At 36.5% G+C, this 17,361-nt stretch overlaps 3 protein-coding genes across 4 annotated transcripts; 2 read left to right on the plus strand and 1 right to left on the minus strand.

Moving 5' to 3' along the window:
- Nucleotides 1-237: 237 nt before the first annotated feature.
- On the plus strand, nucleotides 238-2,381 carry LOC130733367 (calmodulin). Its single transcript, XM_057585521.1, has 2 exons — nucleotides 238-417; nucleotides 1,647-2,381. The coding sequence occupies exons 1-2, from the start codon at nucleotides 342-344 to the stop codon at nucleotides 2,018-2,020; spliced, it is 450 nt and encodes a 149-aa protein (XP_057441504.1). The 5' UTR covers nucleotides 238-341; the 3' UTR covers nucleotides 2,021-2,381.
- Nucleotides 2,382-5,641: 3,260 nt separating this feature from the next.
- LOC130733368 (leucine-rich repeat protein 1-like) lies at nucleotides 5,642-7,471 on the plus strand. Its single transcript, XM_057585522.1, has 4 exons — nucleotides 5,642-6,421; nucleotides 6,885-7,028; nucleotides 7,123-7,194; nucleotides 7,288-7,471. Exons 1-4 carry the CDS (start codon nucleotides 6,336-6,338, stop codon nucleotides 7,325-7,327), a joined length of 342 nt encoding a protein of 113 aa, XP_057441505.1. The 5' UTR covers nucleotides 5,642-6,335; the 3' UTR covers nucleotides 7,328-7,471.
- Nucleotides 7,472-9,562: 2,091 nt separating this feature from the next.
- LOC130733362 (SNF1-related protein kinase regulatory subunit beta-1) lies at nucleotides 9,563-15,215 on the minus strand. 2 transcript variants are annotated; one of them, XM_057585513.1, is made up of 4 exons: nucleotides 14,785-15,215; nucleotides 10,917-11,095; nucleotides 10,633-10,795; nucleotides 9,563-10,051 (listed from the first exon to the last, which is right to left on the minus strand). In XM_057585513.1, exons 1-4 carry the CDS (start codon nucleotides 14,980-14,982, stop codon nucleotides 9,731-9,733), a joined length of 861 nt encoding a protein of 286 aa, XP_057441496.1. In that variant the 5' UTR covers nucleotides 14,983-15,215; the 3' UTR covers nucleotides 9,563-9,730. The 2 variants fall into 2 exon arrangements, with proteins under 2 accessions (XP_057441496.1, XP_057441497.1); XM_057585514.1 differs by lacking the exon at nucleotides 14,785-15,215 and adding an exon at nucleotides 14,184-14,339.
- Between the last annotated feature and the right edge of the window lie 2,146 nt (nucleotides 15,216-17,361).

Consider the following 17,361-nt stretch of genomic DNA (forward strand, 5'->3'; position numbering starts at 1 on the left):
GGATAAAAATAAGAGAACACAAATTCATGAAAAATTAGTAATGCCTAGAAATAACATTTTCAAAATTCAAACAAAATAAGGAAAATATTGAACAACCCATCCATTGGACTACATGCCCTAAACAAACAAACCCCACTCTACATATTATCAATGCCATTAATTATTATGGTGTAAGATGGGTTGTTGTTACAACCTTTCACAAAAAGAAAGAATAACTATAAGGGTATATAAATAGCAAATCCTCCATCTTTTTTTCCTCCATCATCATTTTCCACAACACACACATCACAAGATCATTTTCCTCTCCATTCCAACCCCAACCCTCCTCCTCCTCTCCTCCAATGGCCGATCAGCTCACCGACGAACAGATCTCGGAGTTCAAGGAGGCCTTCAGCCTCTTCGACAAGGATGGCGATGGTCTCATTTCTCAGATCCCTTTTTTTTGTTCTCTCTTTTTTTTTTTTCTTATTAGATCTGGTTTTCATTCAATTTCTCAATTTTCTTCATACCCCACTTCCCCTTTTCAAGAATTTTTGTTAAAAATTGAAACTTTTTTGCGTTTCATTTCTAGGGTTCGTTCTTGTTTGACTTTTCGTTGTTGATTTTTTTAGGGTTGGATTCACATTATGCCTGAAATTTCTTTCCTTTTCACATGTGATCCCTTCACGTGTTGATGTTTTGTGTTCATAGCTTTTGTGTGTTTGTGTGTGTGGATCGTTTGATATGTTTAATTTTTTAGGAACCCCTTTTTTTATTGTTAGCATTTATGTTTCAATTTTAATTTGAGATTTGATTTTGGTTGTGGATTTATGATTTATTGATTAGAATTTGCTTATTTGGATATGAAATTTGGTGTTATGTGTTTGGATTTGTGAATAACTCAATATGGATTAGCCTCTTCACTGTTGTATTGTGCATTTGGGCTGCATTTTGGTCAATTTTCCCATCTGTAAGGATATATCTGGGAATGGAATAGCAATTAGATTTTACCTATTGCTGCTACCTTGTAATGGCACCATGCTTTTATTATTTTGAGTTGTGAATCGCTTGATGTATGACCAGAAATGGGATTCATGATTAACTATTTGTCCCCCTTTTTTATTAGAGAATTGCTTTGTGTATGAGGTTGTAATTTTACATGAAAAAAGAGCATCTACCTAGTATTTGATTTGTGAATCTTATGGAGTCGTCCAAAAAGATAAAATCAACTTCAATTATAATCAGTGTTATCAAATATCCGCCATGGTGGTTTTTTGGCTTTCCGCCATGGCCGACATCCCTCCATATGGTTGTCATTTCCGCAATTAGTGGTCATATATGGATGGATTTTGGCAGAGTTGTTAATTGCGGATGGCGGGAAGCCAAAATCCCGCCATACATGACAAATAATGGCAGTCATTTGGTGGGATATCGGCCATGGCGGAAGACCAGTAAACCGCCATGAGAAAGTCATATAATGTTTATCACTTTCTCATGTGTTGATGTGCTTTTGAAACTTTTTCGTGGAGAACATAATTTGAGAAGACAAACAAATTTTAGATCTAAGTACATGTTTTTTGTTAATGATTCTTGAAGATGACCATGCTATTTCTCATGTGGGGCTGAATCACTTGTTTTGTTGTAACTATTTGTTTAAAATGCTACAGGTTGTATTACCACCAAGGAACTTGGGACTGTGATGCGGTCACTTGGGCAGAACCCAACTGAGGCTGAGCTGCAGGACATGATCAACGAGGTTGATGCTGATGGGAATGGCACCATTGATTTCCCCGAATTCCTCAACCTGATGGCCCGCAAGATGAAGGACACTGACTCCGAGGAAGAGCTCAAGGAAGCTTTCCGCGTGTTTGACAAGGATCAGAACGGTTTCATCTCTGCAGCTGAGCTCCGCCATGTCATGACCAACCTTGGTGAGAAGCTGACAGACGAAGAAGTTGATGAGATGATCCGCGAGGCTGATGTTGATGGTGACGGGCAGATCAACTACGAGGAGTTTGTCAAAGTCATGATGGCTAAGTGAGGACCAATCCACAACACCAACATTTGAAAAGCACATGAACAGAAAAAGGGACAGGGCAGATAAGTCTTGAAGACAATTCTATTTTCATTAGGACATCTTCATTTGGGGTCATTAGTTTTTGTTGGAAGTTTGTTTGCTTTATTGGTACTGCTCCTTACTCTTCTGCTTGTTTGCTCTGTCCCTTTGTTTTAGTAGTTTGGATTAGCTGTGTCTCACCATGCATTTGTACTTCACTTTTCATCTTTATTGGGTTACTATTGCCATGAACCTGGAACAATTGGTTGCAACCTGTGCTTTTACATGTGGGTGACTCTAATACTGTTAATACCATCTATGCTATATTATTATTATTTCTGTGAAATTTTTTGCATTTTTTTACTTCAGTCATATGATGATTGAATCAATGCTAGGCTGAAGAAAGAACATTTATTTCTTCATCTGAAACACATCATCGTCCTATTTAGTCTGCAGTTAATTGCAGCACATAGAGGATTATGTTTTCTTTTTTAACTAACAGAGGATTATGTTACTTTCTCTACTTTTTTGCAAAGGAGATTATTTTTCTAATGAAAAGAATGTGCACAGAATATGCCAATTTGTTAATGATTTCAAAAAGTAAGATAATTGGATATGTAAAATGCAAACATCAAAGTTGTAGTCTCTGGTTGATAGGGGAATAAGCATGTAGTTGGTACTTGGTACTTGGTACCAACTACAATGTGAACAAACTTTCATCTTAACTCGTTCGAAGAATTTCATTCATTGTTATTTTTATCTTAAAGTGAATTCTGACATTCATTTGCACTAGTGAACTTTGATGGCGTCCTATTTTCCATGATTGGCTTTGGTACCGGTAAATATATCAAAATATAGAAAATGTTGGTTTTAGTCTATGAAAAAATATTTCTTAGTTTTTAATCTTGGAGAATGACTTTACACTATTCATGGTGTGTATTTTTTTTAATCAACATGGGCTTCCTTTTAAGAATGTTTATCAATTACTTCAATAGTTGCTTTCCTCATGAATTAGAGGTACTAACTGTGGACCCCAAAAAAGCTACTAATTCACATATTCTAAATTATAAATGTTTTTTATTTTAAATATCTATAATTCTATATTTTTTAAAATAAATCTTTTTGTTCAAAATTAGTTTATATTAGGTTTGAACAATGTGTTGCATGCGTTCCTCACATAACAATACCTCTTAATTGGTCAACAAAATGGTACCTAACTTATTAATTCGTACATAAATTCCTTAAAACGTTTTAAAATACATTGAGATACTTATGATTTTGTATTAAAGTAATTTGTTAATTAATATAGAGTTAAATATGTTTCATGTCCCTGACATATATGGTCGAATCCAAATAGGTCCTATAATTTTTTTCCATGACTTTTGATCCTTGACAAAATAAAATTAATTTGAATAAGGACAAGTGATGTTCATACGATTTTCACATATTTTTTATCCTCCTAAAATATCTTAATCACTTTTGGTCATTCTCCTCCCCTTCTCCACCCCTTTCAACTTCTTTCTCTTCATCTTCCTCTTCCCTCCCAACCTTCACAACCATCACCTAATATCCCTTTATATTGTGAATCTGGTAAATAGGGTAATCGAAATTTCATCTTTTCCAGCCATTTGAATGTATCATTTTTTTTAACTATATGTATCCTCTATTAAAGTAATCTTATTCAACTAGGATGTGGTAAAAATTAAAAGTCTCTTAAGGACCGAACTTTAGACCTTAGAAGTTCAAACCATTATTTTAAATCATTACTATCGACATTAGGGGTAGGAATAGGCTGGGCCTAGGTAGGCTTTACATAAATAGGCCTAGCCTGTTTAAAAATCTTAAGGTTTGAGCCTGGCCTGTGGCCTGTCAAAGGCTTTTTTTTTTAGCCTAACTTGGCCTTCTCGAAAGCCTGGTCTGGCCTGGTAGCCTATTTAAAGGCCTATTTCACAACAAGAGTTTTACGTTTGCTAACAAAATTATTTGTAAAGAAGCTATCAAACTTATAAACTAACGGGTTAAATTATACTAAAATAATTTTTTCAACAATCATACTCATAATATTATAAGCTATTAGGTAGAAATGAAACTAAACGAGAGATTATGTTGGTTTCTTAGAGTCGGAGGGCCAGTATAAAATCAAACTTCATATTAAGGTATTTAAATACGTTATATATCTATTTCTAAATAGACTTATAACTTTGAGTCATTATATAAGTCAATTTGCTGAAATATATAAAAATGTCAATAAGTATATAATATTAAGATATTATGATAATTTTCTAATATATAGACATTATCAATGGTAAAATATATTTATATTAATCATATTTACAATATACCAGAAAAATGCTAATTATTTTTACTTAAATAGGCTAGCCCATAAGGCTGAAAAGGCTTTTTAAATGGCCTGAGCCTAGCCTTTTTAACTAAATAGGCTTTTCAAAAAGCCTAAGCCTTGCATATTTACCAATTTGGCCTGGCCTGGCCTGGGCCTGTGGTAGGCTAGGCCATAGGCCCCTACGAACGACCTGGCCTATTCCCACCCCTAATCGACATCCATTGAGTGAATGCATCCGTGATTTAAGCGATAAAAAAACTAATTAAACAATTTCTCAAGTAAAGGAGATCAACTTAAATTAAATTAAAATTAATTTCACATTTTGATACTTCAGTCACAACATGCAAGTTGAATTAGAAAAACTCGATCATCACAAATATTCAAAGATTTTTTACATTTTTGTCCCTACTCCATAGAGCTTTGGTGCATACTAGGAGCTTTATCATGGAGGTTTTTCTTCTCAGCCGATATCTGGTTTTGATTAAGGAGCAGGCTCGTGGTGTTCATGGAGTGAAATTCCTAGCAGCTTTATGGGCGGTATGGAAATGGAGGAAAAACATGGTGTTTGAATCGTCACCGTGGTCGGTGCATGAGGCGTGGAGGAGGTTGTGCCATGAGGTGGGATGAGTTTAATATGGCTAGTGGGTTTTTCTACGGCGGTGAGGATGGGGAGTCAATGAGCCCGCGTTGGGTGGCCTCCACCACGGGGCTTTGTCAAGCTTAACACCGACGGTGGTTTCCGGCCTAGTAGTTTGCAGATGGGAGCAGGCGGTGTCTGCCGAGATGAGAAATGTCGACATGGCTCGATTGTTGCACGAGACAAGTGTACAGAGAGGTTGAGATTGAAAGAAAATGGGAATTAGGTAGAGTTTATTTTGCAATTAAATTATTTAATAAATTAAATATAATGAAAAGTTTAATTAAGTGAGGTGGATAATTTAAAAACACATGTTATAATATAATTGGTACATTTAAGTAATGAGTGATTTAACCCAATTTTTCTCATGAGTTCTTTAGACAACCTCATATATAATAGTGTGTCTGAACTATACAACGAAGATGATTTTTATTTATAATAGCCACTATAAATACTAAATTAAATATACTAGAAATGTTATATTGACAATATCACTTTTCTAATTACATAATTATGTTACCTAATAACCATAAATAAAATTAAAGATATCATAGATATCTAACATTTATATTATTTTTATAATATGCACATTACATTATTTAAAAAATGCAATTAATTATATTTGGTGATTATTAGCGGGGAGCGGGAGATGTGAATTTGACAATTTGTATATTGAGAGTTTAATGAAACAAATCATGACTTTATGGTTAATTAAGATAAAATAAAGGGTTAGGATTTGGTGTCATAATTTTTTTTTTTGACGGACATAATTTTTTTTGAAACCAATTGATTATATATTTGAATTAAATAATAATCGATCGTCTTCGTCCCCCTCTCTCTCTCTCTCTCAATTATTTCTCTTTCTCTACACCCACTCTAATTTAAGAGTGAATCCTAAAGATCAAATAACATCATAACAATTTCATCAACAAGATATGGCACCAACTTTGTTCTCCTTAGTCTTCTTCTTCTGCATTTTCGTAACCTTAACACATTTTCCCTTCATTGCCGCTAATTCTGAAGGGGCTGCTCTCATCGCCCTCAAGCAGAGCCTCACCGACCCCAATAATGTCTTTCAAAGTTGGGATCCCACCCTTGTTGATCCATGCACTTGGTATCATGTAGTGTGACAACAACCGTGTAACTCGAGTGTACTTGATCCTTATTTTTCTCTCTAATATTAAAAATATATATATGGCTTCACTCAAAGATGCTTTCACGAAATTAATTATGTTCTTCCTTGTTTAATTTTGTGTGCATGAGATTATTCTTGCTAGTTTAAGTATATGATATATCCTTTCAAAAAAAAAAGTATATGATATATGCTTTTTTTCAGGGAACTTGGAAATAATAATCTAACTGGACATTTGGTGCCCGAACTTGGGAATTTACAATCTCTAAAATATCTGTATGTTATCTAACCTTTCTTATACAGTATGTTTCATTTCTATGTTTATTCAGAGGATAAGACTTGTAACTTTGACTAAAATTGATTATAGAACATTTTATTGTTGAACTAGTTATGCTAGTAATTTTTTCTGTATTGATATTGTGACTCAAACTATGTTAAATATAGGCCTAGTATTTGTTGAAATAATTGGCCTAGTATTTGTTGCGATTCCAATAATTATAACTGCCACTATCTTCTAAATCCATGTTGGTTTTCTCGGTGGTTATATGAAATTGCTGCTGTTGATCCGTCTAAGTGCACCATTTATGCCGGTAGTACGTTGTCTAACCGTTGCTAGATCTCAATATTAACCGACACTAGCTAATTCTCGATTTTAACCGCCACTAATCGTCCCGATTGTTGTAGTGTGTGAATTGTAGATTATTGATTTTAATTGTCGTTGCCTTCTTGATGGATGTAGTGAGTTGTACAGAAACAACCTTCAAGGAACTATTCCTCCCGAGCTTGGAAAGCTAAAGAGTCTAATTGCCTTGGACTTGTATGAAAACAACTTATCAGGCAACATCCCACCTTCATTGGGGAACTTGAAGAATGCTAGATTCATGTAAGTATATGTGGTTAATATTTGGTGTTACACTCTTTAAACATCATAAGATTGTACTTGCATGTTTAATTTCTCATAAGTATTTTCTTTGCAGACGACTTAATAACAATCATCTAACCGGCCATGTTCCTGAATCGCTTAAGCATCTTCCAAATCTTGCAGTTTTGTAAGTTATGTTATTTGTCTTCAATTTTAGGTTGATGAAATTAATCATGCGGTGGTATCACAAAGATGTCTAACACATTTACTTTATCTTCAGGGATGTTTCCCACAATAACTTAACCAATTCCTACTACTGAGACATTTATGCATAACCATCGTTTGGAAGGTCCAGAGACGTCGAGAATAATAAATAAAATTAAAGTGTAATAGGCAATGGTAAATGCAATATTTCTTGTATGTAATTGAGAATTTCAATGGTTGAACCAAATTATTTTCCTGTATTTTGCTCAATTTTTATTGTGTGTGACTAAATATACATATAATTTATGTTTAAAGTAAACTCATAACTTCGGTTTCTGGTTTGATTTTTTTAGAATTGGAAGGGTTTGCATTTATAATTTTATATTTTAAAAAAAATTGTGATAATGGTTCCTCTATAAAAAAAAAATTGACGGAAAAAAGACTTTCATTAAAAAAGGAAGGCCAAAACATCCGACCTAATACAAGAGTTGAAACACAACGGGTAATTCTCAACTCAAACATCATTCTGAATAGACCCTGAATATTTAGCTATGGTGTGAGCCACCATCCCTATACACATGACTAAAAGAAATAACAGTAAATTTATGCACAAGAGGAGCTAAATATGAATTGAGCTGAACCTGATCTTCAATAGCATATATTTTCACTTTAGGCAACATGTTTTAAATACAAATTTGATTTAACCAAAAAAGTTATGTCTTTTCAATGTACAATTCAATCTTCTCGGGTCTAATTAGGGATGTAGGCTAGTTTCTTTGTTGTTCTGTTGTTTCTTGTTTTGTCTGTTTGGCGTTTTAACGGCCACTAAAATAGCTCTTGCTTCATGTTAGTTATTTCGGCGGTTATTTGAAATCGTTAACGTTGATCTATCTAACGGCGTCATTTGTGCAAGTAGTTGCCCAACCGTTGCTCGATATCAATATCGACCGCCGCTATTTCTCAATTTTATCTGCCACTACTCGCCCGGATTGTTCTAGTTGTGAATTGTAGTGCTCCATATTTATTGATGTTAATAGTTGTTGCCTTCTTGTTGGATATAGTGAGCTGTACGGAAACAACCTTCAAGGAAGTATTCCTCCCTAGCTTGGAAACCTAAATAATCTAATTGCCTTGGATCTATACGAAAACAACGTATCAGGCAACATCCCTCCTTCATTGGGGAACTTGATTACTTGAAGAATGCTAAATTCATCTAAGTATATATGATTAATATATGGTGTTACAATCTTTAAACATGATAAGATTGTGCTTTGGTAATTAATTTTTGACATAAATTGTTCAGTACTTGCATGTTTCTTGTGACGTCCGGGGCTGACGAGGGCGGGGAGTGATCGCCGGTGCAGTGAGGCACGGACAAGGAGCGGCTCCTGGCAGGCTTCTAGGCGGAGGGGCACATGAAAGAACCGATCTCACACCCGAACAAGAGGTATTCCGAGACTGTATAGGGATGGACTATACAGTTGAGAAAGGCATAAAAGATTTGATTGGTACTACTCATGACAACAAGTTACAACTTCTTTTCAGGAGCCCAACTCATAAGAACTCCATGGTTAAGTGTGCTAAACTTGGAGCAATATTGGGATGAGTGATCTCCTGGGAAGCTTTCCCAGGAAGCGCGCGAGTGAGGACAAAGCGCGCTGAAAAGACTCGTGTTGTTACCATGAGGTCAGTCGTCAGATCGGGATATTACATTTCTCATGAGTATTTTCTTTGCAGACGACTTAATAACAATCATCTAACCGGCCAAGTCCCTGAGTCGCTTAAGAATCTTCCAAATCTTGCAGTTTTGCAAGTCATGTTATTATCTTTATAGTCAATGAATTTAATTATTATGTGGTGGTGGTATCACAAAGAGGTCTCGATCATTCAAGAGAGACTAACACATTCATTTTATCTTCAGGGATGTCTCCAACAATAACTTAACCAATTCCTAGTTTTCTACTACTGAGACATTTGAGCATAACCATCGTTTGGAAGGTCCAGAGATGTTGAGAATAATATATAAAACTAAAGTGAATTACCTCATAATGTAATGGGCAATGGTACATGCAATTCTTGTTATATGTAATGGAGAATTTCAATGGTTGAACAAGTTATTTTCCTTTAATTTGTTCAATACTTATAATGAGTGTGACTTAGATTTTGTTTTCCCTTACTATTCGAGTTGTATTCATATTTGCTATGAGTAAATAAGTTATTTATAATAAGTTAAATTGAATCACTGCATGAAATCATAATACTTTATGTTTCAATTGTGTGCAAATATATTCAGAACTAAATTATTTCTAGAAGCTATGATGAAAAATTAGTAAGAAACAAACGAAAGGCTATTAAAAAAAACGAAAAGTTTTAATGTATCAAGTCAAAACAGAACGCAAGAGTTACTTTCAAACATATATCTACAGACACAAGACCTTGATATACCACCTATTGGGGAGGGAGTATTATTCAAACTTTTCTTTACAGACTGAGGCTACAAAATGAAGTAATATTCTCCTCTACCTCTTGAGTGGTTTGTAAAGGACAACTGTGACATATTTGGACTGGAACCTGTGAGTCATTCCTAGGGCAACAACAGACTTTGACGCCATGTTTTTCTCTATGAAGACATGATTTAGCACAACATGTTGAGGCTTTGAAGAGGAAACCACTTCAGTTGCATTCTCCACACCTAGGACTGTAAGATGTAGCTGCGAAGGAACGGCCATTGGCTCTTTTGCATAGTCCTCATCAGGTGGAAAGTCATGACCGTAGCTGGATTGTGGGGAGGGTGGCGCCTCAAACTCAGACACGCCTTCAGGGTTTTCTGGCACGTAATCCTGAAGAAAACAAGAAGAACATTCAAATCATTAAATGGAAGAAAAATCAATTTCATTAGAAGGGAATGAACCTTCCTCATCATAATCAACCAATCATGAACCAGTTAAGAAAATATTGACATATTTTATAGTCAGCTGGATTTTCCCTTCATATTGGTCGTCAACTTCAAATTCATGGAAAGCAACATCCACCAAGGAACTCAAAAGTTTTTATACTATAAAGTATTGTCTATGTCATTATACTATAAAGCCATAATCCTAAAAGCCTAGAAAACTGGTGTTTCAAAACTTTGTCCATAAACCAATAGTAGAGTGAGGAATCAGGTGTTTCCCCCGTCTATGTTCATCCTTAATCTCCACATATGCAATAAATAGGATGCATTCCTAGTCTAGCTACCTGCCCTCCCCCTCCTAGCAACACATAACACACACAAGCAATCCCTCTTAAACCAAAAGGAGAACATCCTATATTAGAATGCAGAAACAAGTATATAGGAGGGTGAATTTCATGATGAAAAAAATGCTGTCACAAAAAGATAAATTATTTTAAGAAAAAGAAAGAATGAAAAGGAAATTCATACATTGACATCAAGAAGATTGTAGACATGCCCCATCTCATCAGTAACATAAGGAAGCTCTGGAATATATCTCTGTTCACCATCAACAACGAACCTGTAATGATATATACCTGATGGCAGGACTATAAGAACTGAGTGATCCTTGCCACCTCGCTGCAATGCCTTCCTGCAAGTAATTACAATTTGCTTGAACTGATCCCATTAAATAATTTTTGCAATTATGAAAGCTTTTCATGTCAAACACAATCAATCAGCCATTACTGATAAAAGGAGTCATTAAATCTCACCTAGTTGTCCAGTTATCCCAAGATCCCTCCACAGCCACATTGTTACCACCATAACTCCACGTGATCATGACAGGGATTCCTTGCTCAGCAGGTTGACTAATAGTACCATGAAGCTCAGGCTGCCAAATTTGATTGAGAAAAGGCGGGCCATTGCCTCTTTGTAGAGGAGCCAGAGGAACCTGAAAAAGCACACAGCAATATAACATTAATTTTTTCAGTTATGCATCATTGCCCCTGAAAAGCTGCATTATTTCCAAACCATAGAGAAAATTCCTAATTAAAAAGAAATTAAAACTCAGTGAGGGAGACTTTATATACAAACTAAACAGCAGCAACAGTGCAAAAACGTGGTTTGTACTTTGTAGTGCTTGGGCATTCCCACGTGTTACTTCTAGTCAAAAGCTAGACTCTGCAAGCTTATATAAACTGTGTTTCACCACCGGAGATCCCAAAATACAACTCCAAAAACCATTCCAGCCACATTATTGTTACACACCCGGAGGAAAGAAACCTGAGAGGCCTAGGTTAAATCACTGCTTGGTTTCCAAAGCCTAGAAAATCCAAATCCATGCTCTTCTACCCCTATCCTACTGTTTAAGCACTTGCTCTCAACAATCCTAACCACCTAACCATTTCTGTAACTACTCTTAACTGCTTTGCCTCATTTTCCTTAGCTTCTCTTTTCTCCTTAAAACTCTTTTTTCTGGTACATCCTTCCGCCTTTGAGTGTACATCATTCACTTTTTCTTTTCACTAATCTGTTCTGGGTCCCATCACTTATGCATAAGAAATTTTTAAAGCATATAAATTTCTATAAAGACTTTCCAGATAAAATCAGATGCAGGTAGTCTTTGTGCAATGTAAAGTTAGACAACAAAATGGACTTTCAATAGTGGAACTGTTTACAGTTGCATTGGCAAATCACAATCAGGGCCAAGCTTACTTATAACAAAACAAAAATTCTGAGAGAAAATACATTTTAATGGAATTCAACCTCTTCAACTCATTGGTAAAAATGACTCGGTCAAAATAAACTTCCGATAACAAAGGAATAATCAACCAAAAAAAAAGTTAATTAATCAACAAATATATCATCATTTCACCCAATGCATTCTCAGCTCCAAATCTAAACCAAATAAATATCAATATTAAACAAATTATCAAGCAACCATGACATTTGATGACTCACAACAAACTTTTATCATTAAGTCTTCATTCATAGACAGGAAAGGAAAGAAAGAAAGTGGAGCTTGTATAGATTATTGATGCACAAGTATGCCGCTAGCCATATTTTACAACCTCAGAGTCCTAAAATCTTTATAGGAACTAACTATGATTTATTAAAGTAGGAATGACCTCAAAATCTCCTGTAATTGCATGCATATCAAAATAAACATCGAGCTTGCTAGTGCTGTTAAAGTATGGCGCTAGCCATATTTTACTACCTCAAAGTCCTAAAATCTTTATAGAAACTAACTATGATTTATTAAAGTAGGAATGACCTCTAAATTTCCTGTAATTGCATGCATATCAAAATAAACATCGAGCTTGCTAGTGCTGTTAAAAGGGCAAGCGGCTACGGTGAAAAATTGACACCAATCAGCCTAGATTCTGCCCAGTTAATAAGTAAGGAACAAGATATTTTGATCAATAAAGCCTAACTTTTTTTGAGAGAGGAACCATCTTTCCAGATTTGAAACTACGCCGTTAAAATAAATGATGACCACATTAATTGAATTGAATCCTGTCAGAGTAAATTGATTTAAATGTGATTTGGGACTAACCAAGGTTGTAAGAGATGCAGTATAACAGTAAGAAGAAAATGCTACGAGGGACACCACTCCAACAAGATCAAAACTGTTTTGGAAAATAATTTCCAAAGTGGAGGACAGAAAGTCACTTTCCAAATATTGACTGGTTCTTTTTAACTAACTAGGAAATAATTTTTCTGCTGATCACAGCCACAAAACCCTGAAAATGTGCAAAATTTCACAAGATTATACTCTACTTAACATGAGAGTGAAAAATCTTCAGATGAAAACAGTACACAAATCAACACATAGACATTGGCACACATGGGAAAAGCCCACCTATATTTGAAAGGTGAAAAAATAGAATCTCAGATATCCATGTTGAATAAAACTATGCCGACTCATTCACCTTAAAAGAACTGGAGCAGAATTAACGGATGACCACTTATTCAGCAAGCAGATCAGATTTGTAAAACAATGGGGAAAAAAATAATCATCTGAGCATTCAAAATATAGCATCCAAAATTCATAGGACGCAGTCAAATAGTGACTGGACAGGGAGCCGTATAAAACAAACTACAGTAACAAACTCTACATGAGAAATTGAGGAAGGGGGAGGGGGACTACCGAAAAAAACTTTTTCGCCAAGTTCTCGGTCAATAGGCGACAAAAAAGAAAGAACATTACATTGCGAGCATAGAGGAGACAATCAGCAAATATTCGCCAAATCCATGGGATCAATGTAGATTGGGCACGAAGGAATAAAAGTAACGCATAGATATGTATATCATGCTTGTAATCTTCTGTAAAGCATTTGATATCATACACTCAACCGGTATTAAAATATAACTGTCTACAATCATCTTACTTTTGGAACTTTTGAAATTACATCGTGAAGCATTAATTACAATTACAATATAATACAAATCTGTAGCGTCAAATTGGCCGACAGCATTGTGTACTCATGTTCATGTTCCAACACTTCACGTGCAGTTTCTCAATGGATTAAGAAACTTTGAGGACATAATAAAACACGTAACCGAAGGAAGGTATCACAAAAGGAAATAAAACAGAATTCAAATCTTTACGCCGATTAAATGGATTCCATGAAACATATATCTCATTGACATTCGAAAAAGCAGTTTTCCCACACTAAATACAGAGGACATTATTGATACAATATCCAATTTTCGAATCGGACAAAGTTAACTGGCTATGCCCGGTACGCATGTTTCCAAATGGTGCAACGCTTACCAGTTACCAATACAATGCTCAATTAAAACTATCCACAACATGCAGGCATGTTATCCGGAAAATATGTCACGTAGGGAGATTTAAACTCAGATGCAGTCATGTGTTTAGGTCTGACCAGTGAAGTTGTAGCTCAAATAAGTATAAAAGTCATGTAAAATGTTTTCAACTCTCACTAAACCAAAACGCGATAGCACTATTGCAGAAAATGCAAAACAGGGAGGTAACCACGTAAACTAACAGGTATATCGTTTCCGAAAATTACCAGCAATTTCAAGCTGTTAATTGTCAACTCAACTCTCATAGATCTGCACCATTCCACCCTTCATTCACTTTCTCATCATGTAAACTCAATCAAAATTCAAAACCAACCACATTCCTTTTGCTCACCGTCACACTTATTCAATCCAACTCGCATTCATCAATGATACACGATCCATGCACAAAACAACCAAATCAATCAATAACACAATTTCCAGATCCGTACAATTCAACCAAAAAAAAAAACTATCTCTATTTCATCTTCAAAGCTTTGATGATTAAGAACATAATCTCAGGAATAATCTATGCTTTCATTTCCTTCTAAACTAGCTCATAATCTCTCGCTCCCTATCTCTCATACATAGAAGCTTTGTCAAGCATTGAATTCACGAACGAACCACAGCGAACAGCAAAATCGACGGAGAACACCGATTTGAGCAACCGAAACCGGAATCGGAATCGGAATCCAAACCTAGCTAACCGAATTCAATTGAACAGTAACGAACACGCACGCACACGCACACAATGACATAAACAGAAACTGAAATGCAGAAAGGAAGAACAGAAAGTAAAGAGGTTTGTTATTGTTGAGAGAGAAATAGAACCTGAGGACCGAAGAGGATCGGGGATCTGGAGCGGCGAGGACTCTGCGGCGGACTATTAGCCATTGAATCGGAGGAGAAGGCGCGAACAGGAGGCCTCAAATCCGGCGCGTGAGGTCCACGGATGGCGGAATCCGCGGCGGAGGGATCGCCGGCGCCGGAAATCGCTCCTCCGTCTTCTCTGCCGTTAGCGTTTCCCATAGAGAGAGAGAGGTGAGTGAATCGGAGAATGGAAATGAAATGAAATGGTTGTTATTGTCGTAGGCAATGCAGTGTGGAGGTGAAGATTGAGGTAAACGACGGTGTGAGGAGGAGGAAGGAAACGAGAGAAATGTGAGTGGAAGATGGAAGAAAGTGCCGGGAAGAAGAAGAAGAAGAAGAAGACGAAAACGGGTTCGTCGTTGTTGTTGTTGTTCTTATCAACTTCTTCTGTGTGAGTCTGATGTGATGTGATGTGACGCTATGCTAGCATTTCAACCAACGATAAATTATTACCCATAAAATGAACAGGATAATAATTTAATTAAATGAGGATAATACGAAACTCGCGCTTATCTTCATCCTAAAATCTAGGCTTAATTCCACTTTGGGCCCTTGATCTTTCACAAATGAGCGATCGGGGGCCCCCGTGTTTAAACGTAGCGGTAAGGCACCCCAACATTTCAAAAACGTGCGTTTCAAGCTCTTCTGTTAAGTGTCGTTAGTTTGACTAACGGAACTAGTGACGTGGATTTTCTTTTTCATTTTAAAATTATTTTTTTACCCAAAAATTCCCCCCCCCAATTCTCTCTCAATCTCTCGACATCTCTCCCTTTCTCACTTTCTTCTCCATTTTTCTTACTTCATCTTCTTCTTCATGGTCGCCGCCACTGCTCTTCGGCCAAGCCGCCACCACCGCGAGCTTCCTCACGCGAGCTCGCCGCTGGCCACACCACCATCACTGGGCCTCCTTCTTCTTCTTCTTCCATGAGAGCCGCCGCCGCTGGCCACACCACCATCACTGCGCCTCCTCTTTCTTCTTCTTCCATGAGAGCCACCGCCGGTCACACCATCACCTCCTCATCATCCTCGCGCGAACCTAAAGGGCAGCCACCATGGCCACCACGTGGAAGCCATCACCACCATGAAAACCTAGGACCGTCGCCTTCAAAGTTCGATCTACGGCGAATCGCTCACGATCTCGACAAACCAACACCACCGCTGTGCTCCTCTCCTCGTCCGCAACAAAACCCACAAAGAAATTTCCGATTCCGATGACCTCCGCCGTGAACCGCCGTGCGCCGCCGCCGGAGGCGATTTCCGGCGACTCACCCTCTTCTCCTCTTCTCTTTCTCTTGCTAAATTAGGGTGAAATTAGGGTAAAAAATTGAGGGGAAGCGTGTTTGTGAATTAAGGGGAATTTTTGGGTGAAAAATTTAATCTTAAAATGAAAAAGAAAATCCACATCACTGCTCCGTTTGGTCAAACTAACGGAACATAACAGAAGGGCCCCGATCGCACTTTTTTGAAACGTTTGGGTGTCTGACCGCTACGTTTAAACACGGGGGGCCCCGATCGCTCATTTGTGAAAGATCAGGGGCCCAAAGTGGAATTAAGCCTAAAATCTATTTTTGGAATTTAATTCTTGTAATAAAATCTATTCACGTTTTTTATTTATATATTATATTAAAAATATCAAACTATGAATATCAGAGAATGAATCACTTTTATTTGATCATAATCAATTATGAAAGTTAGTTGGAATTTGGGTGATGAAGTTCAGAAGTTATTGCGAATTTAGTTGTGTTTCGTTACTTTTTTCTAAACTTTCTCTATTATGGTATGGTTCTTGTCTTTCTTGGTTCAGTCATCCTAGCACGGGCTTCCGCAACTTGGCGATGGGGTTTTTGTATTGGCTCGTTGGGTGACTGTGCTACTCTTCCATGGCGTTCTGTTATTATAGAGCGTGTATAGACATCATGCAAACGTTTTGTGAGACGGATTGTCTGGAGATTGTTTCTCTTCTTTGAGACGATAGATTTATATACCGGAAGTTTGCTAGTGAGTAAATGATCTGCTAACCCTATACACAATTTCATTTTAGAAAAGCTATATATATTAATAAGTAGCTCAATTTTCTATATGATCGATCATTGTAAAGAAACAAATTTAACATTTATATAAAAATCACTATTAAGCTCAATTTGTATACTCTAAAATAATTCTACTTCTATAAAGGTGCAATATTCATTGTTTTGAATAGTGGATGCGAGATAACATTGTCAATTGTTAAAATTGCAAGTGGGTTATTTAGTGAGTATATATGGTTGTCACATACTTTGATGAGAAACAATTGAAATACTATTTATCAAATTTTCAAATGGTGTTAGACAAAGTGTCAGATTCCTCTAGAGAAAGAGCTGACAATGTAAATTTTATATTGCAGGTTGAAGATTTGCAATGCACAGCCCAAGATGCAATTCAGCACTCTCATACAAAAGATATTCGCATGAGAATTTCTTTATTTGTAGCCTTGCACTTTTTTGATGCAACCCGGAGGATAAGGTAAAAAACTTCCTAACATATCTCATGGGGTTCCCC

The sequence above is a fragment of the Lotus japonicus genome, chromosome 1, assembly GCF_012489685.1.
Source record: "Lotus japonicus ecotype B-129 chromosome 1, LjGifu_v1.2".
In the NCBI taxonomy this organism is placed as follows: domain Eukaryota; kingdom Viridiplantae; phylum Streptophyta; class Magnoliopsida; order Fabales; family Fabaceae; genus Lotus; species Lotus japonicus.

What these genes read in the sequence shown, in the direction of transcription:
- LOC130733362 (XM_057585513.1), bottom strand. Translation starts at nt 14,982, where the DNA reads ATGGGAAACGCTAACGGCAGAGAAGACGGAGGAGCGATTTCCGGCGCC. An exon ending in TGGGATAACTGGACAACTAG is followed by an intron (nt 10,796 to 10,916) that starts GTGAGATTTAAT and finishes AATTACTTGCAG; the next exon opens with GAAGGCATTGCAGCGAGGTG. An exon ending in ACAATCTTCTTGATGTCAAT is followed by an intron (nt 10,052 to 10,632) that starts GTATGAATTTCC and finishes TGTTTTCTTCAG; the next exon opens with GATTACGTGCCAGAAAACCC.
- LOC130733368 (XM_057585522.1), top strand. Translation starts at nt 6,336, where the DNA reads ATGCTTTTTTTCAGGGAACTTGGAAATAATAATCTAACTGGACATTTG. An exon ending in TTACAATCTCTAAAATATCT is followed by an intron (nt 6,422 to 6,884) that starts GTATGTTATCTA and finishes TGATGGATGTAG; the next exon opens with TGAGTTGTACAGAAACAACC. An exon ending in TTGAAGAATGCTAGATTCAT is followed by an intron (nt 7,029 to 7,122) that starts GTAAGTATATGT and finishes TTTTCTTTGCAG; the next exon opens with ACGACTTAATAACAATCATC.
- LOC130733367 (XM_057585521.1), top strand. Translation starts at nt 342, where the DNA reads ATGGCCGATCAGCTCACCGACGAACAGATCTCGGAGTTCAAGGAGGCC. An exon ending in CTTCGACAAGGATGGCGATG is followed by an intron (nt 418 to 1,646) that starts GTCTCATTTCTC and finishes AAAATGCTACAG; the next exon opens with GTTGTATTACCACCAAGGAA.